This window comes from Hetaerina americana, unplaced genomic scaffold (assembly GCF_022747635.1).
Source record: "Hetaerina americana unplaced genomic scaffold, ioHetAmer1.1.p SCAF_5, whole genome shotgun sequence".
Classification (NCBI taxonomy): domain Eukaryota; kingdom Metazoa; phylum Arthropoda; class Insecta; order Odonata; family Calopterygidae; genus Hetaerina; species Hetaerina americana.
Window position 1 is genome coordinate 71651907 of NW_027287095.1, and position 26370 is coordinate 71678276.

General features: G+C 37.2%; 1 protein-coding gene across 2 annotated transcripts; it reads right to left on the reverse strand.

The window, feature by feature from the left end:
- Window positions 1-617: 617 nt before the first annotated feature.
- LOC139694269 (pyroglutamyl-peptidase 1) lies at window positions 618-12933 on the reverse strand. 2 transcript variants are annotated; one of them, XM_071592729.1, is made up of 5 exons: window positions 12906-12932; window positions 12721-12771; window positions 12198-12415; window positions 11864-12096; window positions 618-1525 (listed from the first exon to the last, which is right to left on the reverse strand). In XM_071592729.1, exons 2-5 carry the CDS (start codon window positions 12731-12733, stop codon window positions 1339-1341), a joined length of 651 nt encoding a protein of 216 aa, XP_071448830.1. In that variant the 5' UTR covers window positions 12734-12771; window positions 12906-12932; the 3' UTR covers window positions 618-1338. The 2 variants fall into 2 exon arrangements, with proteins under 2 accessions (XP_071448830.1, XP_071448829.1); XM_071592728.1 differs by having other exon boundaries at window positions 12721-12933.
- Window positions 12934-26370: the final 13437 nt, after the last annotated feature.

The window sequence follows — 26370 nt, forward strand, 5'->3', positions numbered from 1 at the left end:
AACTAGGAAGAACTATGCATAGTGAGGTTGGATAGGGGATTGTTAGCAGAAATCCAAAGGAGGCAGGAAAGATTGATGAGTGTATTTTGTTTGATGATGGAATGTTCAAGTCTGTGAGAGCAAAGAGAACACTACACCACAAGCCAGACAAATGTGATTCTTCATTTATATTGAATCAAATTATTTATATAATAGTCAATGAAAGCAATGCTGTCACATCTATCACAAGTTACACATCTTAAGCTGCTGGTGAGGAATTTTTCATTTTTACATTTTGGAGCAGAGGCTCCTCCAAGAATTTTTCGTTGACTTTTTTGAGACAAAAGTAATCTCAAGATTTTCCAAGGCTTGAGTCCAGGAGATACAAGCAGTACATCATGGTGTCCATGGAGACTTTTGGAGTTAAAAATTGATGGATGGATAAACATATACACAGCAAATTAATGTAACACACAATGATCAACACATAAGCTTTAAAGAATCGGAAGACTTCCATGCACATTTAGGATTATTTAATGTTTCCCTCTTACTCATAAATAAGGTAATGATAGCAAAATAACTCATTCGGACTAAATGAAGAGGGAACCAAGAGGAAACCAAAAGAAAAAACAAAAATATGCTTTGTCATAATCAGAAAATTAATTTTTATATTTCCTTATAGTGCACTTTGACTTGACTTTACTACCATTAGCACTTTGACTTATTACTTCCACATGTATAAAACTAACTCTCTTCTTAAAAAAATTCAACTCCTCAAGAATTCATTGGTGAACCAAACCAATGGAACAATAAAGCATAATTCAATTATTCAAACTTTCTGGCAGGCACTAATTATTATTAGTGGGTCCAAGATGCTTCAGAAAATCAGAGACTATGACCATTACATTAGGACTACATATTTGAAACAGGCAAATACCTTCAATGACCTCAGCCTATGATAGTTTCTTAATGGAAGGATGATATGTAGTATTTGAAACAGGAGTTTATATTAATAATATAGACCTCACAGAAATAGTACATAAGGACTGGATACATTAGATGCCAAAATTACTCATAGAACATTATAAGTAAATACATATATGCCAAAAAGTATAGCATACATTTGTACACATTAGCACTCACAATTATACAATGGCTAATGGATAACCAAAAAGAACAATCCATTCATTTCCTTGCACTATGAATGTTAGGTAATAATAAATACTGAAAACAGGATTACAACAATAAGCATTGAAGCCTCTTTAAGTTATGCAAATATTGATGAAGTCAAACAAAAAAACCATGAACAACTAAACCAACATGCACCACATAGGCACTTTCTAGCACAGATAACAATTCTCAGAGAGATATAGTTTCAAAACACTTTTCCTTAGTAACACGGGCAATCATTGATTTAATTACTCTAGCTATGCCTTCAGCTAACTCCGTTGCTGTATGTGGCTTGTCAAGCTCTGGCACATGGATAAAAATTGTTCTATCCTTATCAAAACTTAATGACGTGTAATAGGTGAACTCACAGAGGTACCTGGAAGTTTCATGGAAGCATTGGTTAAAACAAGAAGGTGCAGTGCAGTAAAATTTTAGTTAGAAACACAACTATAAATTTAATTTTGTTAATACATTGCTGAAAAATATCTGATGTAGTCCTTTCATAAAATCAATTATTAAAAAAAACAATCATATACTTTGTGGCTGTAATTGTGAGTGGGATACTGATTCAAAGAGCAAAAAGAATTGCAGGCAATCCACATCCAGTCCATGCATCTCTATTATACCCAATTATTCCACATGGCTGCTAATGGCAGGAACATTTTTAAAATAAATAAATAAATTACTTATTTCAAATTTTCACAGTATTTAATTTAAAAATAAAATTTTGAAAAAAAAACAAGTTAATTATATCATATTTCAAAATAAGAACTCTCTGAATGCATCAATTGTAACAGTCGTGAGTTGTGAATATAAAGATGTAGCTAAAACTAAAAAAAAATAATTTCCTACTAAATTGAGATAAAACTACTCCCATTACAACTGATAATCTACTCAACTATTACCTGAATTCATATTAAAGTTTTCCATCAAATAAGTTGTTTTATTGGCAACATTTTTTCCTTGCCCTGAATAAATTTGGGCTCGAGTGATTTTTTATGCATTTTGGTCACTAAAGTATACACAAACCCTCTGATGGCTAGCCTTGGGGTCTCTCGTCACATTCTATGTGCAGTGGTGGATTCTGCCTCGCAACAATCACCAAACATGCATACACAGGCTAGACCGAAACGCCACATAGAATTCGATTAGACAAGGGTGTTGGTGAGAGAATATTCTATTTTTCCCCACACTCATAAGGGAAGCTGTGGATAGTATGAAGAACTCGATTAACTTCAACCAGGAAGATGGATACCTAGTATTTCTTTCTGTGGGAGGCGACTGACAGCTGAGATCATTTGCACCATAGGGGATGGATAGGAAAGGATGACCGGTTGAGAGAAACCCAGTATGGGCATTAACCTACTTTTAACAAAAGGCACCGAGGGGTCCGCAGCTTAAAGTCCAAGCTGACAGATAGCATACTAACTCAAAGTGCCCTCTACAGAGCACCTCAAGTAGGGATTAGGACACAACTGAGAAATTTCTGTTGCCACCAAGATTTAAACCCGAGCCCTCTCGGTGGGAAGCCAGTACCATCCTGATCCCCCTATTCTGTTCTTATTCTCGTACATGGAGATTATTTCTGTCATTTCAAAAACGCGGGCCATGTGTGAAAAAAATGAGCGCTATTAAGATCATCAGTCCATCTGTCGAGTCAACTGAAGCAGGTACAACAAAGAAAATGATCTGTGGAGTCGATCATAGAACAAAACATCCATTTCAATGGAGGGATCGGGATTGTGCAGTGGCTAACATACTGGCTTCCCACTCAGAGGGCCTAGGTTCAAATCCCAGAGGCAGCAGATATTTTTCATGGGTATCCCAATGCCTACTTGAGGTGCTTTGTGGAGAGCATTTAGAGTGAATATACCATCCGTCGGATGGGACGTTAAGCTGCAGACCCCTTGGTGCCTTTCGTTAAGAGTAGGCTAATGCCGACACTGGGATTCTCTCCAGCCTTCATACTTTCCAGTCCTAATGGCGCAAATGATCTTAGCTATTGTTTGCCTCAGGCTAAAAACTACTACTGCTCATAAAGATGGATTCCTACTAAATTCTGCATAGAAGAAGGAAATTCAAGCTCACCCACAAATAGCCAAATCAGTGATTAAGACACAACATCAAATGCCATTTGATCAAAATGCAATGGAACTCACTTGACCCAAAGATGACTTCAGGACTGAATGCAACACTCTCCACAAAGCTATCTTTGTGACATAAATCCTAAAGCAGAACTTTGTATTTGTCAAAGTCTGTGTCTTTAACTGGATTGGTGAGGGAATGGCCGAAGATATCCATGAATGAAAAGATTTTTAAACATAAGTAAAATTTAGGTGCTGCATTGTGATTTAGGAGTAGGTAAAGGATATATCAGAAATGTGTGCTTAGCTGAATTGAGCAAGTACAATGTGAAGATTTAAGTAAATCAGGTAGCAAGAGCTAAACAACCACAAAAAGTTTTTTTATTTTAATACTCAATGGAGGGCACACCATTTTCTACCTCAGGATACACTCATGTTATGACTTACATTATCCTTAAGAGGGCATATGGGCATACACACTGGTAAAAGTGAATAAATGTGCTCTCTATAAATACATTCTAACAACAGCAGCACTTACCTACTTCATCAAACTAATTAATGAACAAAAGCAAATTCTGGGGAGACTGGATAACTGTGATTACTGCTGTGAAAAATACTGATCCAATTTCAGAAAATGTAATATTTTTATTTATAAGATGTACGGTCTGGGTTTAAATTTGGATGATTTCATCAGATTTCCTCCGTTACTCCCAAGATATACATATTATACAAGATTATAAATAAGAGGATACCTCGGTAGCTTAACTTGCTAAAGACTCAGCTGGACTTCAAAGGATTCAGGTTTGAATCCCCATTAAGGTGAATGATTTTTAAACTCTGAAATTTTGGCATTGTAATGCACATTTAGCGGATGACTTCATTAAAAGTTACCGTCATGGCATCTCCCGCAGTTCCTTGGAATTTGTCAAAGACAAAACGCCCCTAGTGTTTAAAGTTGGCTTTAACCTTGTGGACTTGGGGACATTGCACACGACTACAAATGCCGGTGTCATTGTATGGGTGGTATTTCCTTACAATATCTTGTTCCTTTAAAATCCTCAAAATCTTGGTGTAAGAGGACGTCTTGGTAACTTAACCGGCTAAATCACTCAGCTGGACATTGAGGAATCTGGGTTCGAATCCTGGTCAAGGTGAATGATTTTTACACTCTGACATTGTTGCATTGTAATGCACAATAACATTTAGCGGATGACTCCATGAAAAGAAACTATTGCCGCATTTCCTGCAGTTTCTTGGAATTTATACATATTACGTTTGGAATTCCAGACCTTTCTGTGTACATCACAGGTGTCATTGGATTAATTGTTGCAGAGGGTGATTTTATGACAGAGAGCCAATGTCGCATTGTGTAGTGTTATTCGTAAATTCTGGATTACTTCCTACATAAGAACGCTAGATAGATTTTCTTTTCATTTTACAGTCAGGGATTTTCAAGAAAATAGAATGAGTACAACCATGTGGGCGATCTGTAACAGACTTGAAAATAATCTGATGATGGAGGAGATGGCCTTGAGTAGCCCTTGACCCACATACATAACATAAAACTTAACTATGAGTATATTGAAATTCAACACAGCAAGAACTATTGCAAACACACAATCTAAGAACACCCTCACTAACATTATCAAACTCTCTCTTAAATAATATTCATAAGTCTGATGCACGGCAATTTTTTTACAATTGCAAGAAAGAGAAAATTCCATTTACAAAAAGTAGAACTGCATATTTTATATGAAATCATATTGCTTTTGTCACAATATGAATTTATGAATTCCTAACAAGTGATCTACATAAACTGCATTCATGGTATAACTCATACAATTAGAATCTCTACAAATTAAGTAATAAAAGCAGTATTTTATCAGCCAATGGTATCAAAATCGAACTTCCTTTGATCAGTTTCTCACTCACAAATTAGGCCAAGAGTTTAACACAGTTTTCCATTCCTACGGACACAAAATAAGTGGGCAGAAAATATTTTCAACAATGTGCATCACGTGTAAAAATATTTGGTGTTAATAGAAAAATTAAAAGTGTGTATCATGTTTGAAAAGTGACTGCCTTGTGAATTTTTTTATGACAGACCAAAATATGTAAAAAATGAAAGAAGAAGAAATGATTCCACTCCCTTTGAACTGCATGCTGGCAAGATGCACTAGCTCCTAAAACAAATATAGTTATGACAAATATGATTTACATTTCAACATACAGTTATTCACTACATTAAAATTGTGAACCATGGAAAAATGATATGGCCAAAGGTTAGGATTAGTGGAAGGTAGTGTCATAGATTCAAAATAACCTGATACCACCATAACACACTTGTGAGTTCATACTTGTAAAAACCATCATTACCATGAGTTGCCCATTTACAACAGGTTAAATTTGTGGGTGTTTGGGTGAAAATAGCCACACAATTTCGGCTTATTTTCAAATTACTGGTCAGCTTCATCATTCAATTTGGCAATTAAATTACAAGCAAGCAATTGTTTCGCAAAAATCTTGATTGAGTGAAAATTCTCATGGAAAGCAATGGGGAACTTTGGTTCCCAAGGAATCAGCAAGACTTTATACATCCGTAAACTCAACCTATGCATGGTATGTATAACGCAAATCATAATTAATTTATAACATTCCCTGCAGTTTATTTGGTACACTTTCACCAAATTTCTGGAACACATTCCCACCATTGAGAAAACTGGTTATGTAACTTCCTGATTTGTATGCGTTAATCATTAGTGGTTAACAATGAGAATTCAAATGCAGTGTTCTTAAATTATTTCTGTTAACAAAGATATAGACATATAACACAAATCATAATTAACTCATACCATTCCCTGTAGTTTATTTGGTACACTTTCACCAAATTTCTGGAACACATTCCCACCATTGAGAAAACTGGTTATGTAACTCCCTGATTTGCATGTGTTAATTATTAGTAGAGTGAATTGCGACACAAATGTTCTTAAATTATTTCTGTTCACAAAGAAATAAATGAAGATCCATCACTACACATATTTGACAAGATATAAAGAAAAGCTCCCCAATTCAAAAAGAATCCTTACTAAATAAGAAAAAGCAACAAATTGTTATTGCAAGCCCTTTTTTTTAGGAGATAATAGAAACACAAACATTGCAGGGGCCACTTATTTAGACGTTTAGAAAAGTACTAATCAAATCAATTTCAGGTGCTTTGAATAGGTGTGATTCCTTATAATGATTAATTAGACAATGTTACGTTCTATACTTATTTCAATAACATAGCTGGACTCCCTTCATTATCTACAGGACAAAGTTAAAATTAATTGGTATTTAACTTATAAACCCATGAGATGAAAGGGGGGGTCCAGGTGGGGGAAAAGACAGGGGAGGGTCCTTCCCCTCAACCTCACATCAGCCCCCTCTGCAAAGAGTTGAGCAATTGGTAAGTTGACCTTCATTTTTCCCATGTGGGGTATTACAACCACTCCTGTCATCTCACCGGTATATATGTTAAGATGCCAAGAAATGTTAATTTTGAACTTCTGATAATTATCTGAAAATGACAAAACTGGTTATTTTAATGAATAAGCACTGAAAACTACAGATAGTTTTTTTAATAATTGAGTACAAAACTAGTCAAACATAATTTGCCATGAAAGTTGTTTGGTATCTAGATTAATGAGGTTAAGATCCAATTCCAAATTTACATAAAAACAGCTAATATGTTGACTTTAGGCTTCTAACACTTGAAGCACTTCAATTAAATTATACCATATTAAGTACATGTGATATCTATGGCAATAGTGATTACCTTTTGCTCAAAGTGATCAATGATTTGGGATCATCCTACCCAGGTGATGCACAATCTTAGCCTATGAATGGGCTTCACATCAAATTTTGCGAGTATCAGGAAAATTGTATAGAATACATAATACCTCATGAATTTGAATTATTTCATTACATTAAAACGAACATGAAGTAACTAAGAAACAGACAATTTAACTAAATTAAATGACAAACTAAAGTTATTTATTATTATGATGCAAAAAAAAGCAATTAGGAAAAATTTCAAATGCTGTGTAATTAAAAAAATCAACATCAGTGGTCCCCTTCTACACAAAAAGCAGTGAAGGACAGAATGTATATGTTTCTGATCACTCTCTTCACTCTGCTTACCATTTAACCTACAACTGTTATTAGAAAACTTGAATTGTATAATGTTTGTAATTAAAACTTATTAAATGTTGTTTTTATTTCTACGAAATTTTGCATTTTATTAGAGAATGATAGTTTGCATATGGTTTTTCAACCTGTGAGATCATCTTCAAGGAGTTGTAATAAAGATGTGACATCCCAGATGCAAACACCTCCTCCATTTACAAAATTCAGAGATTGATAATCTCTCATCAAGGCAAAGAATTTTACAGCACTGTTCAAAAAAAAATAATTAGGACTAGTCAAGAGACTTCTGTTCTGTTTAAAGGCAATGGATATTTACCAATGACAATTGTAAATTACTTTGATAAGAAATTTATTTAGAAGACATCACCTAGAATGGAAGCAAAACATAGAAGTCAAATACACAAAGCACGCTGGTATTCGTCATTAGGAATGACAATTAGAAATTTAATGAAATCACAATGTAATTGGAATTCCCAGTAAACAGTATGCAGTACGACATTTTCAGGATCACAGCCCAAGTCTAAATACATACTATGTATAAAAATCATAATAATTATTTTTCCAAAGACAATAGCTGACGATCTGAAAATAAAATATCAATGAATATTAAATTATGAGCCCTGCTAAAAAGTGATTAACAAATATATGTCCTCCTTCTGACATTGCACACATATGTGGAGCTCCATCATGAAAAAAACAATTTCACTTCACTGCAAAATGGATCAAGACTTCCCAGTCAGGTGTGCTGATAATAAATTGGGAGATCTGAATTCATATCCCAATAAACCAAATGACTATTTTCATGGTAGATTTCCACACATTTACATATTAACTTATCCCAGGGCTCAATTTCTCAGGGCTCAGGGATGATGATGATAAGGACCTGATGATGATGTAATACATTGAAATCTGGTCGTAAAATAATAAAACAAAATTTTTATCAAGTGGAAAAGTGCTTCGATCAGTTATTCATTATGTTCGACTTCCACCACATCGCGCCTGAAGCTACTTAATTTTTATTAGGTAATAAAATTCGCATTTACATCACATGATGTAGAATTAATTGGTGGATGCTGTCATTTCTACGGTTCTCCTGATTTAAGGTCATGGAAATTACTAATCGGCAATGCTCTCCTCACTTAAACACAGCTATGTTTTCATCTAGACTCTGACCCAATCTAAGAATGTACACATAATTTCACCATGTTGCATTCTACTAAAACACTAATGCCATCAATAGTTTTAATTTTAACACAAAAGTCATTGAAAAAGTCACCATGTGACACAACAAACATTTCTAATCAACTTGGTAAGGTGGAAATTTTTATCAACACTGGCTCATGGCTTCCCTTTTTTATTTTATGAAAAATCTCAAGCAAGATGATATAACATGGGTGCATCTTTGTCATTTATTTCATATGTCAATGTTTATCCATAGTTAAGAAGATCTCTGGCATGCAGACACCTCACCCTTTGACCAAATTGTTGTTAAATATCATATTTCCCCTCCATATTTTAACTTTTTTCCCCACAAAACTATACATCATTATTAGGCATATATTCTAATCTGCTAATTAGCTTCCAAAAATTTAAGATAAAAACCCACAGATGAAAACATCGAAAGCCATTGATTGATCACCCCCATGACTGAACACACAAATGTGAATACATGTGAAATGAAAAATAAATGAAAACAATTCAAACAGGTTAGCTGTGTTTTTCTATTTATTACTGTAATTAAATCATGCATACCTCATACTAACCCTTAATCACTCCAGCATTGCACTAACTACATGCATTATAGGACTTGAAATATAGGACAAATGACCCAAACTATTCTTCAAATGATATCGAAAAGATAACTGTAATCATTTCCATTAATAAGAACTATTCACGTTAACACAGACTGTATATCCTAATGTTCTTGAACGGAAAATCCATAACCCATAATATTAAATGCACTTTCAGAGGGTAATCATAGAATAATAATATTTACCCAAATGTAGATGTGATTGGTCATGCATAAACAATGAAATAATTGAAAGATCAGGTGATTAACTAGTGAATGTTATGGATGAAGTACTCTCAGGTTTGTCGAAGCTCTGAGGACAATGCAAGACATAACAGTTTCAGGCTTAACTTTGTTGATGGTAGAAAAGAAACTTCGCACTTCCACATAAAGGTTTAATACTTCATACAACCATGGCTTTGATTAAGGTGATGATGCACAGCATCTAAACCATGGCCGCGCGAAGTATTAATTCTTTATGTGGAAGTGTAAAGTTTATTTTTCTATCCTCATAACAATGAAAGAGTCAGCAGTCAAAACGTTGGCTGCTGATTACCTTTTCTGGCTGGAAACTCAAAAGAACTTCATCCAATGGAATATTTTTAATGACCGCACCATGCTGATGCAGAATATAAGGGAGATTAATCAATAATCATAACAGACCATGGTTATCATGCAAAACAGTTATCTTATAATCCAAAAAAGAGAGATAAAAGTGGCAAATATATCCCATTATTTTCTCCAATGTTATCATTCCTGCCTTTTTCATGGATTAGATGGTTTGAAACATAAAAGATAATTAAACTGTGAAACAAATTTACCAAGTCTTTTAATTCATCCTATTCATTTTTGTGCAACTAAAATGATTGCTAGCAAAATCTGACAACAGTTTTAACTTTTTTTGCAGCTATTACCTTCAAACAGAAGACACTGGCAGGAATGATAGTGAAAATATTGTCATACCCGTCAATAACTGCAGTAAGGACCAAAAAAAAGAGGAGGTTCTATAGGAATAAGTATCAAATTTCACAAATATGATAACCAATTACCTTTGATATACATGTTATTTTTTTAAGAATGCTAATACTGTTGAAGTGTCTCTGTATTTTGTACTTTGCTTTGTATTAGATGACTCCTAAACCATCATGATATGTATGGTCAGAGACCAGTAAAAATATTATTATTATTACGACAGGCATGGGAAAAAATCCGAGAGCATAGAAAAAATAAAGGAACTCCTCATGTTATGGCAGCACTTTAAGTAAATGAAAAATCTTTGTTTCTAAATTACTCCATTCAGATGTCCTTACAATTATATTACTTGATTTTTATTTGTTTTCCCGAAAATTTTTCACTTTTCAGGAATTTGAAATACCTATTTGAATTTGGAAAAATGATGCCATAAATAATAAGGGGAATCATTAAAATGATCGATGCAACCGAAATTCAAAGAAAACAGATCAATCTCAGCAAACTGTGTCAAAAATAATGAAATATTGAAGAATTCTCACACAAAAGTCTGTTGCATTTGTGATCTTCATACTGGAATAACCTAGTTAGAAAAAGAAAATTATGAAAACAAATATTCACTACCAAAATCAACGTTAATTTTCTGCTACAACTCCTGATTTATCACCTAAGTTTATACAGTGGTCATTTGTGGAGACATCTAAACATTTGTTAAACCAGCAGTCACCAATTGTTTTGAACTTTTGGTGCCCTAAACTTACACTTCTAAACCCTGTTGGCCGATAAATTGAATTTTTTTTGAGTGAATCTAAAAATAATGATAATAACAGTTTCATTAAAAAATAAAATTGTAATTAAGCCAGTTTAATTACAACTAATTGCTAAAGTGTATTTAATTGCCACATATTAAAGTAATATTTCTACCTAATTATTTGAAATTTCTATGCAAACCATCAAAATTTCCTTGTGCTCCACACAGGTGGTTAAATGATCAACTGCTGGTGACTGCTGTTAAAGGTCAGACATGCATTTATAAAAATGAAACCATTTCAGTCAATAACGTCCCAGAATTAAAGTGTTTGCAGCCTTATGGGAATTGAAAAGACATTAAAATTTCCAGTAGGTACTACTCGTTGCACAACTTTTAAAAACTTAACTCTCATTTCATTTTGCTTTCTATAAATACATGTTTGATAAATATGAGAAAACAAGCCAAAAATTTCGTCTTCCTTTCGATTCAAGATGAAATGTCATTAATTGGGTAATCAGAAAATTAATTTTTGTCTAGATGGGACTCTAACAAAAAAATCAGGCCAGGCATCATGCAGAGGGACAACGTCTCAATAGGAACACGACTGGAACTTGGAAGTAGACTTATCTAAATCTAAAAGTATGAATAATTAACATTTTACATCAAATAAACTTGGTATTTTCATTCACAATAAATGCAAAGGTGAAAACTCATATCACGACTGCAATCTGAAGGATAAGGAAGAGAAGGTGATCATCTTGTATAGACAATTGAATCTTGAATGTTTCTGTTGGAGTGGTTCAAAAGGCAGCCACTACTGTGAAGGACCTCCATGTTTCCGGTCGATGTATGGGCATGTAAATTGTTGATGTGGTGTTGGCTATGTTAAAATGAATTTTTAAAATCTTCATCAAACAACATTGAAATGAAACATACCGCCCAGCATCAGAAGACACACATGCCAGAGTACCCCGTTCACACTTGTTCACTTCTGAGCAGATTTGTTCAACGTCTAATGATGACGAAATACACTCATCCTTTCCACAAGGACAGCAGCCACTCTTTGGAGAATTTCCATCAACGTCAGGTTTCCAATACCCAGATCGATTAGCTTTTGTCTCTAATGTAATGTCTTTGGCAATGCTCGACACACCAACATGGACGAATAGCTGTGATACGGTCATCAATGATAGCCATAACAGGAAGGATACATCTATATAGAGCAAATAACTGAATACTAGACAATGTCTAAAAAGAGTAGAAAACTTACAAGAGGGTTGTGGGTTTTCCAGAGCGTAGGCACAATGTCAATTACAGCATCATATGACACAGGTATTTTTTCGATTATCAACTTTATACCAAGATTTTCCTCTAGTTTTAAAGTTGGAAGGAGCTTTACAGCTTCCCAACTAGCATTAATAATATGGTGTTTAAATGGTCCAAATCCAGTGACAATAACAGCATTCGAATGTACGTTTCCATCTCCCACTAAAAGAAAGTAGTCTTTAATACAGTTTCATTCATGTAATTTTCAAAAATGTTACATATTTTTCGCTATTTTCCCTTAAAATATTCAGGAAGGCTTAAGCATAGACTATATACATTTTTGCAGTGGTTCAATAAATAGTAACAGGCGAAAGAGATAAATTAACACAACCTACAAACATGATATTCATGCTTACAAAATAAAGAAAATAAACTAGTATTTGGAAAATAATATATCCGGTTAAATATTCATTAAAGTAATTCTATAAATAGAGGGTGCCATCAGTTAATAATCTCCTTCCACTTACCATTATTCTGCATCTTTGGTGAACTAAGAATATCGTCTACTCGAATATGCCCTTGAATGAGGGAATGAACGTTATGCAATTACATATCAATCCGTACCAAAATAGAAACATGAAAATGATGTTATTATATTCATCGCAAACTTCATTCAAATATTTCTTTAACATAAAAATTAAAACTTAATCACAGTTTTAAGACAAGTATCCACATTCAATATTGACACTTAAGATACGAAAGTAATCAGCGCTCTCCGAACTCAAGCGTCAGAATGTGCAACTTCTATAAAATAGCTATCCGCATTTGAGCGCCAATTTAAATCTCAATATGTGTGCATCTAATTGCCGCTTCGCTAACAGAAAGGAAGGCATCACGATTTACGCTTTATTTGATCTAATTTCATACTGCGTTATCTCTTTAAACCTCTAAAGTATAAGAGGAAGGAATCTCCCTATGCCCAGAAAGCTTTAAGGATAAATTTGTCGCTCAGAAAAAAATACCATAAGATAAAAATGGCGTCGTTCAGTCACCCTGTGGTCTCGCAATCCTTTATGGCATTAGTGTTGAAAGTAGGATGCAAGAGGTCACTATTTATGGTTAATTATGATATTGATACTCTTTTTGATCATAATGAATGAAACAAAGCAAAAATGGATTTTATGCGAAGAAATTTCACGCGTCATAAAAATATATGAGCCCAAAGGAGATGGACCTGAATGAGAACTGCCCGTGGAGATGGGCTCAATAGAATGAAAGTTGAAGGATTCTGGTACCGCTTTCGTTATTAATCAAAGTAATAACGGGAAAACGTAGATCATGCACACATTTTGCAGTTCTGAATTTCACTTCTGGCGAAAGAAGAAATATACATGTTATTTTCTTAACAAATAACTCCAGAACTGCAGCCGAAAAGTATTTGATGAGTCCACCTTTTTTGTAGGACAAGGCCCAGTCTGTTGTAGAGTTTTTATCACCATGTGGATGGTGTTATAATGTTGTTTTACGCTAATATTTCTTATTTCGGGAGAGAGCAAGTTTCCTGTGCCCGCGGTTTTTCTAGATTTTAAGAAATCTTTCTATTAAATACCTCAATATAAATTACTCACAAGGCTATAAGCATATGGCATGAAGAAAAATATCCTGGGTTGAATTAAAGATTTTTTGATTCGTCAGGTACATATAGTAGTCATAGATTGAGTGGTCAAATGCAGTAGCAGTTACTTCAGGTGTTCCCCAGGGAAGTGTTATCGGACTTGTTTTATCCCTATTTTATATATACAGCATTCACTCCGTTGTCACTGGTAAGATACGCTTATTTGCCGATGATACAGTGATATTCATGATCCGTTATCGTGATATCAGTGATCCTGAGGACACAGTAACTTTATCTGATGACCTCAATGCTATACAACGTTGACGCTACGCTTGGAAATTATAATTAGAACTAAAAATTGCGTAGTGATGAATTTTTGGAAAAAGAGCAATTTACTCCTGAACGCCGCCTGCATTAGGAACACCAAAATGGAATGTAGTAGTAGTGGTATTTAGGGGAGGCGACCGACTGCTGAGTTCATTTGCGCCATAGGGGATGGACAGGAAAGGATGAAGGGTGGAGAGAAACCCGGCGTCGGCATTAGCCTACTCTTTACGAAAGGCGCCAAGGGGTCCGCAGCTTAACGTCCCATCCGACGGACGGCGTACTCACTCAAATTGCCCTCCACAAAGCACCTCAAGTAGGGATCGAGATTCCTCTGAAAAATATTCAACACCGCCGGGATTTGAACCCGCGCCCTCTGGGTGGGAAGCCCCGAAATGGAATGCATAGACCCGATAAAATACTTAGGCGTTACCCTCACTCAGATCTCTCCTGGGTGAAACACACACGGGGAAGATGTGGACAAATAAAAAAAATTAGGATTTATTTGAAAAGTGCTGAGTAAATGTGTTGAAAAGATCAAAGAGAAATGTTATCTATCGCTGTTTAGGCCTAATTTAGAATATGCTTCTAGTGTATGGGATCCTCACGAAATTAGATTCATTGCCGAATTGGATCGCGTGCAACGCAGAGGGGCTATATTTGTGAAACGTTGTTACGATATACTTGATAACGTATCCAAAACATTAGAGCAGCTAGGATGGGATTCACTCACGAAGCGAAGGTTAAATTATAGATTACAGCTCCTGCATACATTGGAAGTACGTATCTTGGGAAATGATGTTGAAAATATATTATTAGCCCCATTGTTCTACGGTAGCAGATATCATATCAATAAAATTAGAGAGATTAAGTGTAGAACAGATGGATTTAAGATGTCATTTTTTCCACTAACGATAATGAATCAGAATAACATTGTCCGACCGCGGTAGGGTGATATTCGGGTCAAAATTAGCCTGGTGTGTATTCACCCTCTGCCACACACCCTAGCGGTGGCTTGCAGGGTACTACAATATCAAATAATTATTAAATAATAATGTTCTTAATTCGATGGTTCATATGGATTTTATCTGGCTTATAGTAAAGGATAATTTTACCTGATGTGAAATTATTGATTTAAGGTTGAATATAATAAACTTGTCCAAAACCGGCGGAAAGGTTTTGACCTCTTTTCAGTAAAGTGTAGTTCAAAAGTCACTTGGATTTGCATCCATTTTTGGCACGTTGAAAACTTTTTTCATGTGTGATTTTTTCTTCATCAAATAGGATAGAAGCTGGTCCAAATGGGATTGTTCTGAACGTTTTAAATATTTATTACATTACTACCATAGAGGCAGAAAGATCTACAGAACATCTTAACTATTCATGCATGCGTGCTTTGACAAGACTGAAGGTACAAAGCAATGATTTAAAGCTTGTGCCGACAATTTGGCTTTTCAACTGGCACAAGTTTAAATTTTGACAAAATATTTCTTGGAAGGGGAAAGTGATTTTGCGTTACATTAGCATGCACTCCGGTGGTAGTTAACAGGGTCATTTGGCAAATGACGCACATCATGGTGTGATAACTCTTATTTTCATAATACACTCCACTTAACAATACAATCCGCTATCATTTTTGGTCGGGATAGTTTGCATAAAGAAAATCACCAAGTGGAAGTGTGGATAGGGAACTAGGATCAGTGCCAGCTCTATGATTCTGAGTCCAAAAAGGCCGGAAAAGTAATCGGAAAGTAATATGAGATTCGCTACAAAGTGAAATAAACTATAATTGCAAGAAAATAATAACTTTTCAAAGCTGGATAACAGTAAGTGATTGTTACGTTTTTTTCGGCTGCTTCAATCTCTTAAGCAAAAAGTTATTTCCATCTGAATGGGTTGACTGGACCTCACAGTAGGTGGGAGCTAGGGTGACCCAAGCTGACTGAATTTGTGGGTAATGGTGAAATTAGTATACATAGTTCAATAATAAGGTGAACGTTGATCATATCTAGTGGTAATGTGGGTGTAAGCATGGGGATTCCAAACCACGCACAAATTGATTACACTACAGCCCAACCGCTATGTGGATTTCAGAATACGTGCACTCCATGCGGATTCATTGACTATCTAGTATATCTTTAAGTTACCACTTAAAAAAATAAAGATCGAGTTGATAGTGTAATACATATTATCAAATTAGCCGAAATTTGATTAGCGAAAGTTTCAAGGATGATGTCGGGGACGGACATTTTGGGGCGGGATCAGAATAATCACTCAGAAGAAGTCGCATGACCTAAATTTTCTGCTTTTTAAATTTTAATCCAAGTAATTATATAAAAATTCAGTATCCGCTTTGCATGTTATTTTCTATTTTGTTATTAAAAAATAAAAATTGAAAACAATGGTCTACGGAGTATTTTAATTGACAGGCAACTGTCAATAGGTCATTTCACTGAGCAAGTGCGCAAACAATGTGTCACAGAGTCACAGCCACAGAGTCACATGGTACATTTTAGTCTTAACATCTTGGTCATAATTAAAATCAACAATTGCAAAATAGTCGAGTCATCTGACGCAAATAAAATCAAACCCATCGTCATTGTTTATATTTTTATTAAACAAGTACAACAAGGGAAAAAATGAATTATGCACAGACATTTATTCGCGGCATTACGTGGCTTACACGTAAATTTAGGGATTGGAGTCCATGATTACGATCTCACTGTAATGACGAGCCCCGGAAATGTCTGGCATAACGAAGTAGGGAGAACAAAAGCACATTAAAAGGCGAGGCGTCACGTCATCTCTTGGACCACAAGATGCCTGCCCTCCGTGCCCGTGACTCCTCGCTTGCTCCGTCCCCTCAGGCAAGATGTACAATCTAAGTTTTCCTCGGAGGAGTAGAACCTGGCCACCCGCTTCATGACCATCCTTGCCCGGTCGCTGATGAAGTGCTCAATCTCACCAACCAGCGCCAAGAAGTTGACGATGCTCCGGAAGGCACCAGCCACTCTATCCGCCCTATCCACCAGAGACGGTCGATCCAGGCGTGGAAGGGTTTGGTGGCGTTTCGGAAGACCAATGCTCTCCCAACCACCCCGGGGCTCTGTCCTGGATTCCAGTGGTACCGCCAGGCACTTCGGAATAAATTGAAATTTCAGATACATTGACTTTCAAGCAAGATAGAAGTGAGGAGATTGACCATTGAGGAACCTTCGACCAATACATCTCCCTTCAATAACATCAACAAAAAATTGATCGGCCAATGTTACTTATGACATATCGACAGTCAGATAAAGAAAGTATTTGAATCAGTCCTATCGCCAAAACTGTTACCAACACGAGCCCCACCTGCTGATATGGCTAGGCAAGAGCGTGACACTGCCGTTTTCGGTCAGCGTTATTTCACTAGAAACATATAGGCTCAAGCTGTATTGTATGCCGTGCAGTAGAATAGAATTCAATTAACATAACATATCATTTCGTATCAAAGTGTCAAACAAAGCATTGAAGTATCAAGGTAATCGAATGCTAAAACCTTTAGGGCAAGCAACATGTGATCAATTTCAACTTTCCAAGGGAATCCGCGACTGACATAGGAAAGTAAGTGGCCTCCCATTATACGCGTTACTGAACACGCCAGGGTGCCAAGTAATGGCCGTAAAATCCTTAAAGGCAACTGCGGTTTTGAATTCTATTGCTTCAATGCGTGTACACTCAATATGCCCGTATAAACTTAATTGTTTCAAAGGACTGCACTTATAACTTGAGTGGTCTAAGGATATCGATTTGAAGATCTGCGTAGTCTCTGAGAGGAGAATAACCGGTGAGCTCCTAGCAGCAAGAGAAATTTATTGGTCCCATAAAACTTCAGAGATTTCTTAAATGCATGAGAAGGAAAAAAAAAGATAAGAGTGAGTTGCAATTTGAGGGAAATTTACTATCGGACACGTCGTTTAAGTAGTGGAAAGCCAGGCGAAAAATCAAGATCTCTATGATATATGTCTTAAATTAAGTACTTAATATTTATTTATCATATTTATGGGCTTTTCAAACTATTTATGTCTTATTCGGCTCCTCATGGTTACTATAGCCTCCCATTCCGTCGAATTTGCCAAAGCACTCTCATTTTCACCTCGTATTGAAATTGCTCTCTTTTATCGCATCCTGCACAATCACTATGCGACTTGCCCATCCACTTAGCCCTTTTCTTTCATCTAACTTGCAAATTCATCATTTATCCGTCGTGCCCATTGCTATTTTATCCATATACTTTTTTCTCTTAGTCAATGCTAGACTTGATTTTCCCATCCATATCCGATCGGTCCGTAATCACTAAATTGACTCAATTGTCTTTCCTGAAGTCCAAATATTCTGATCCTTCACGTCAATGTCTCCACTAATCTACCCTTTCAATCTTCGTAAACTATTCTGGTGAATAAAAATTACTAATTGGTGATTATCCTTACTGTAAACTAAATTTTTAATGTAATGCCCTCACTGCTTCGTTCTTCACTGTCCTAAATACTTTCAAAAGACGTAAGTTGTATCTAAAATTGCCTTACAAAAGGGTTGATTGGTTTAGGTTCCAATTTGTTGACACGAAAATGACTTCCAAAATACTAGCGATGATGCTGCTCTCCCGACTCGATAGTTATTTCACTAACATTTTCTTGACCGTCTAGGTCACAAAAACCGTACAACTTTCCATCGACATTGAACGCAAAATTTATCTATTATCAGGGAGGAGATAGGGTCTGCTTTAAATAATTAAACCTTGGCCAGCAGCAGGGGACATGTCGAAGGTATTCTGTTCAGAGTTGAAACTCGTCATATCGCTAATGCCAGGGGATCCGAGAACGAAACTTTAGGGAATCCCGCGGCGGCAGTTACCCCCTCGACCCCTCTACTATCCTCACTATCCCGACGATCCCATGGTACCGCAACTCAAATTAGGGCAAACGTCTTTGCTGAATGCAAGATTGCCAAATTGGATCGCGTGCAGAGTAGAGGAGCTCGATTTGTAAAACATTATTTTGATAAACTTTGTAGCGTATCTATAATATTAGAGCAGCTAGGTTGGGATTTACTCACGGAACGAAGGCTAAATTACAGATTAAATCTCTTGCATGAATGGGAAGGATGTCTCTTTAGCAGTGATGTTGAAAACGTATTATTACCCCATCGTACTACGGTAGGAGATCTCATGTCAATAAAATTAAAGAGATTAAATGTAGAACAGATTAATTTAAGATGCCCTTTTTCTTACGAACGATAAGGGATCAGAATAACATTGTCCGACCGCGGTAGGGTGATATTTGGGTCCAAATTAGTTTGGTGTGCATTCACCCCGTTCTACACACCCTAGCGGTGACTTGCAGGGTCCCTAAATAAGAAAAAACTATACAGAGGGAGTCAGACCGTTAAAATTCAGAGATGGTGCTAAAATACGTTGAAATTGTTCGAAGGTCACGGTGTGTTTGAAGCGATGAAGTTTAGTTCCTTCAGACGGACGGAAAATCTGATAATCTCAGGGAGAAGATTGACGGACGAAAGTGGAAGAAAATGGACATGCTAGGATCGGGCAGTTAAAGTACTGGCTTACCACACCAAAGATTCGGTGGTGACGAGTTTTTCAGTTTTATTCCGATCCATGCTTAAGTGCGATATGGAGGACACTTCAGGAGCAGAGCATCGTACGTCGGATGGGACTTAAAATTCAGTGATCCCTTGGCTTATTTCGTAAACAGTAGACTAATACCAACACAAAGTTTGTCACCACCCTTCAGCTATCAAATAATCAATACTGTTTCCAAAGGAACCATGTGCTTCAAGCATCGGTCTTACCTCCTAATAACTGCTTCCGATACGAAACTGGCACTTTCTCAACACCTGCCGTAAGAAATTCAGTTGAAATAATTTGAACTGTTACCCTAAAGTAAGCTAGTGTGTCGTGGAAACCCAAACATTTATCTGAATATTTGAGGGAATCGCCCCAGGTCTTTCACCGTGGAAGGCAAAACGATACAGCCATCCATCCTATCTTCTAGTCTGGTGAGTGTTAACAGCTTTTCTAAAGTACGCAGACTTCTTTTTATCTGACGCCAAAGGACTCCAATAGCGGCTGAATCCATAATGCGGAAAGTAACGTTTATCGATCAAGTGATCGGACACGAGAGGTACGCATTTCGGGATCTCTCATTCTTTGGAGTAAAACAACACTTAAAATAGGAAACTTTTGAAATAGTTTGAATTATTACATTACATGATAAAACGAAAGAAAATATCGTAGTTGAAGAGAAATATGGGAGAGGATGAATTATAGAGGAAGTATAAGGATGAAATACGAGGAGCAGGGGGATCGAGATGGTGCGGGGGCTAACGTACTGGCTTCCCACCCTGAGGGCGCGGGTTCAAATCCCGGCGGTGTTGAATATTTTTCAGAGGTATCTCGATCCCTACTTGAGGTGCTTTGTGGAGGGCACTTTGAGTGAGTACGCCGTCCGTCGGATGGGACGTTAAGCCGCGGACCCCTTGGCGCCTTTCGTAAAGAGTAGGCTAATGCCGACGCCGGGTTTCTCTCCACCCTTCATCCTTTCCTGTCCTTCCCCTATGGCGCAAATGACCTTAGCTGTCGGTCGCCTCCCCTCAAAACTACTACTACTACTACGAGGAGCAGATCATGTTAAAATGTCGGTGCAAGGAACTATGACGGAGGGAAAAGATTGGAAGGAAACAGTATTGTAGGGAGAGCCGCTATAAACGAATCGATCAAAACGAAAGGAATATAGAAGTAAACATAAAGAAAGAAATACTACTTTTTACGACTTCACTTGTTCGCATGTCAGATTAAACCAATGTATATCGTCGAAATTATGTTCGTGTGGCGATACGCTAATTCACTCCGGTCGCAAGGAAAGGTGTCGTATTTGATATGCCGGGCTGATGTAATATGAAATGATGTTGTATAGACGTGAGAGTCGGAAGGAAACGCAGCGTTGACAGAGTCATGAATATTTTCGCTTTCGATGGAATCATTATGTATGGGGTGAAACAGTGGAAACGAAAAATAGTGCCTGCGTGCCATTTTCTATTCTCATGCTTTTCATGGAATTCAAACTATTAGGTTTAAGGTAGTCCATAAGGATTGCTATGTCCTATCTATGGCGTGATATTTCTCTTATTTTCCCAGCATTATTGTTTTCCTCTACTGTTCGTACTTGCTACCTCCCTTCACGCCGGCCAAAAAGCCTATTGTCTTCCTTCCTCTACCCCTCTTGCATTATTACACTATTGAATAAATGAAAAGCTCCAATAGCCGTTAACAGAATAGCTGTTTACGGTTATTGGAGTTTTTCATTTATTCAATACTACTAGCCGCAAGAGCTCAATTCTATCAATCTCACCCTCTACCTTTTATCACGGGATTTAACATTCCTTGACTTCTCAATATCTCCTCTACCCACCTTTTCTACCTCCTTCAAATTTCACATAGTAACTTCCTCATATTTAATACTTGATTATCAGTCTTCCTGTGCGATCAAACTTACTTTATTTATTTTCCACACAAGCATCTAAAAAACTTTCAGTCCAAGCTCATCCTGTAGACTCAGATCTGATTTCGAATAAATAAATGGCTACGTCTCATTTTAGTCTAGTATTTACCAACATTTGCTTCCTGTTTTTCCTTAAGCCTTTTTTACTTAAATGTCAACATTTCCCTTCTTGCAGACGCTTATTTTACCACCGCTATTTTTCTAATGCCCGTTCTATTAAGTCCATTTTGTTCTATAATATTTTACTGCTTGCTATTCAATCCTTCTATACTGCACGAACTCCTCTAGTCTATTCTCCCTTACTTAAGTGTTCAACTTTAGTGTCTTTTAACTCTCGTAAATCTCATAACTTCCGTCCTGTCGTGATTTTTCTCCATGCCTTATTTTCTTGAAAGCTAATTTTTTACCCAGAAATCTCCTAGAAGTTTCGCAATTACGGAACGGTGAAGTGGTGAAAATAAACAAATACCCAAATATCTGCACGCGATGGAAGTTCAAAAGATTAAAATCTTTGCACATATGTTCAAAGGATCACAAACATATCCCTCGTTAGGAATCTTAATTTTTTTTAGTTGATTGCAGTCAAGGTCCTTGAGTTGGAATAGGTAGACAAGCTACTAAAAGAGATTTTGGATTATGACCAACGCACAAATTTACTCTGGGCACGCAATATCTCTTCGACGAAGCTGCGTGACTTCAAAAATTTGTAGAAATATTCTCGGTCTTATTTGGAAGTTGGAGTCATGGGAAATCTGAGAACGGATTTTGATTGCAGGAGTGCTTTCCCAACTGAAAGCGTACAGAGTTTTTCAGTTTAGTAGAGAGAATTGTTCGATTTGTGTTGAAGTTTTACTGAAGCCTGCAGTTTTTACATTAACTAGGTGATTTTTCGGTTCCCATTGAAAGCTCAATGCAACGAATATATTTCAGTATGCTCTATTACCGAAAGTTTCGATATATTTGCCCGGAATAAAAAAACAAGTACATTGCTTCCTAATTTCACCCACCGCGACCTTTTACACTGACTCGAGGACGTTTTTACGGGGGAAAGTGATAACAATGGCGTACTTGAAGATCTTTTTATGGTAAATATTGGAGGGGCAGGGTGAGGAATGAGCAGATAATGACAGAATATGGAGGGAATTCACCCGTTATGCACGGGTATGAAATACGTGTGTTATGCTGGTTTGTTCATGTTAAGAGAGGTTGGATGGCTTTCGAAACGCTATGAAGAGTAAAGTAAGAAGGGAGGAGAGTGCATTTCTTGAGATAGAGGAAGGGGTAGACCGAGAAAGTAATGAGGGAATGCGGCCAAAGAGATTCTCAAAATATTAGGGCTGTTAGGAATGGGGAAGAAACAGAAAATTAGCACGAAACATTGCATAAATGTGGGGGAGGGGAATGACGTATTCCAAGCTAGATCAGTACGGAAGAAATTGAAAAAGGAAAGGTTTCCTTTCGACTCTTTTTTGGCTTCTCTTGACTCCGTCCACTCGGAACGGGAACGGAGTGAAGGAACTCGGTGCATGGATGGATGCCAAATTCACGCGACGGCTATCGAGCGAATATTTCCGTCTGGACTACCAGGGGCGCGATCACGGTCATTTTTGGAAGGATAGCTCAAAAACTATCATTAACGCGATTTCCCCCCCCATCGCATATTTATAAATTATGGAACCTGTCGCCGAGAGTCGATGATTTATGGTGGCCACAGGAACCTAGTTGGAACCTGGGTCCCGTGGAGCAAAATTAAAAAAAAACAGATATTGCATTTCCATCATTTATCACCTTATTTAAATCCATGATTTCACCCGTCTCTCGAAATATACAGACAGCAGGTAAAGTAATAATGGGCAGGAGTTACTTGGGGAGGCGACCGATAGCACAGATCATATGCGCCAATGGGAATAGGCCAGTAATTTAGCAGGAGTAGGATTTTCAAGAAATGGATGGATAAGGATTGCGAGAAACACAGCACCGGCCTTGGGCTACTCTTCTTATAAGGCACCTAGGGGTCACACAGTCGAACGGCCCCTCCGACGGACGGCGCACACAATTTTTGAGTTTTCTCTCGACACGGCACCCAAGTAGTGGATCATGAATTCTCTAGAAAATTCTACCAGAGCCAACCCAATAGCCATTCGCACATAAATAATTTCAGTTAAGTCTCTCGACTATTTTTCTCCCATAAAGTATATTAAAGCAGAGCACGGAAATGGATTTCAACAATAACATTAGACAATAGACCTTCAATTAGTTGAAGTTTTCTTTGGAAAGTCCCACGCACCAGTGCTTAAAACTAAAGTAGTGATAATAAAACAGGATATGAATTATAATATCAAATAAATTGACCGAAATGTGAATGAAAAAATACTGATTGGGAGTACACAAATTTTTACAAACAATGAAAGACAACGGAACGGCATCCATCGACCATTAAGGTAAATAAAATTCCAAAGAGGTAACTTATTAGAAAGAAAAAAAATAACCGTATTGGGGAGCTGTTTGTCCTCCGCCAGAGAAATCGCCAACTTGACCACTGTTTAAATGAACACATCGAACGCTTGCGGACTCCCGAGTGTAAACCGAGGGGCGGCTCACTTACATGATACACAAACAAAATGGACACGACTGACAAGTTGAAGCGGAAAAAAAACAAACAAATTTTCCTGGAAGTGAAAAGAGGGCTGGAACTCACTGTTTGAAAAAGTAAAAGGAGCACGATTAAGACCACCGGGGACGGTTGGGAAGCCTCCATATCCTCAAGCGACACGGAACAGGCGGTACGGAGCGGGTGGAATGGGAAATTGAATTGACTGGGCCGCTTTAGGAGTTCCTACCAACCCTTAACCAAACAACACCTGTTCTTTCTCCCTCCTTCCTCGTGACTACCCAACCTCCTTCCTATTCTTTTTCCCCCCCACCCCCACATAATCCCACCCCCTCGGCAAACCCATTGCCTGTGTGCATATTCCCTCGGCAGTCCATATAAGTTCAGTCAACTTCGCATTCTGTTGGACTGATGCGCTTGCATTCTGTCCGTGATGTAGGTGCGTTGCGATATCGCGACACGGGACCATTTGCGGCACGAACGGATGGGACGGCGTAACCACGAAGGCGCTGCGGGCCGCGTGACGCAACTCTGAAGTGTAATCGATGTGCCAAAGCATTCTAATCGAACTATTCGGAGAGGGAACCATTTTGCAACGTTCCCCTTCCTTCTGGTGTGTGAAACGCCCTTCGGTGTCCTCCTCGCCGGGCAACCACAAGGAAATCTGTCATTCATTTGTCAAAAACATTAACATTGTAAACGATACAGAGGTTATGTTTTTTTGATACCTTGGGGTATGCTCACCTAGTTCTAATCAAAAGAGTATGAAATACCCCAATATCAGGGTATGGCCACTAGTTCATTTCCCTGAGTCACCAGTGATTTCCAAATATGATCTGTTGCCTGAAAAATCACACAGATGAAGCTGAGGCGTCACCCAGCAACGAACCTATGCCCTACGTTCAGTATTCTAACTCCCGATCCACTAAGACCCTTATTTTATCAAAATTATCCGAAATAATAAATTTGGTGGAAATTAAATGCCGTTAAGCTGTCTTTTTGGTGGGAATTCCAATGTGAAATTTGACAAAAATGGCCATCTCTGAGAGGCATAGTTTTATTATACATTTGTTATTATAGTTTTATTATAGTATCTGAGCGTGATCGTTGCCCATAGATCAAGTAGGTGTTTCAAAGAACCACCTACTTGTTCTTGGCCTTGAGAAACTATAGTTATAAATCCGACGGTTAGTTTGGTAGATGAGGGTAGAGCTCACACAATACTCTGCCCAGCGACGAGTGAAATTCACACATCAGGGTAAATGGTGGTCCGTACCTTTCTCTTTCCCGTCTATGGTTTCTCAGGAGGATCTGGTCCCAGGAAAATCGTTGATTATTGTTCAACAAGATGAATACAAGGTGAATATTGCTTAGTGCCTAAGTTGTAAAAGTACGACAATCAAGGTAAGAGCGGGAAGACTAACGAAAAATACGACATCAAATAAAATATTTATTAGCTTAGCTCACCACAATAAGGTGATGTTTGTGGTTACAAACCATGCGAAGTAATCTCGGAGATATTTCAAATAAAACAGTTGGATTAATCTTTGAGGATCTCCTTGACGTCGTGATTCCTATGTTTTTAAAAAGTAATTTCCTGCGTAAATAATTTTACTAATTACCAGATTATTTTCTATTGATTGAAATAGATAAAAACAATATTAGTTAGGTGTAGTTTTGAAATCTTGCTTCCTGTTTTTACATGACAGCCGGAGTTTCAATTGAACTTCTATTTAAGGACGGCTTTTGGTTGAAGTTGAACATGCTACCACAGTTATTTCCTTCACTGAAACTATCGAATTTTTTCAAGAAAGGACGTTTTTATTCAGAGGCAAACTCTAGTTCAAGCATAAGAAAGAATCAATGGTCAATAACTCAGGACTCAGTATGCCGCAGAAAATCTCGTAGAAACCCAATGGTGAAAAATGTTACTCATGAAAAAATGAACAAATAGAATTTTTCCAGGTATCTTGCAATTCCGAAATTGCCGCAATACATCCAAGTCCAATCACTCGAAGTTAATTTTTCTGCTTCTTGAAAGTTGGGTGCTGCCATTTTAGAGGTTTTTTTT

What these genes read in the sequence shown, in the direction of transcription:
- LOC139694269 (XM_071592728.1), bottom strand. An exon ending in GGAAAACCCACAACCCTCTT is followed by an intron (nt 12,097 to 12,197) that starts GTAAGTTTTCTA and finishes ACCGTATCACAG; the next exon opens with CTATTCGTCCATGTTGGTGT. An exon ending in GTGTCTTCTGATGCTGGGCG is followed by an intron (nt 1,526 to 11,863) that starts GTATGTTTCATT and finishes TGAAACTTCCAG; the next exon opens with GTACCTCTGTGAGTTCACCT.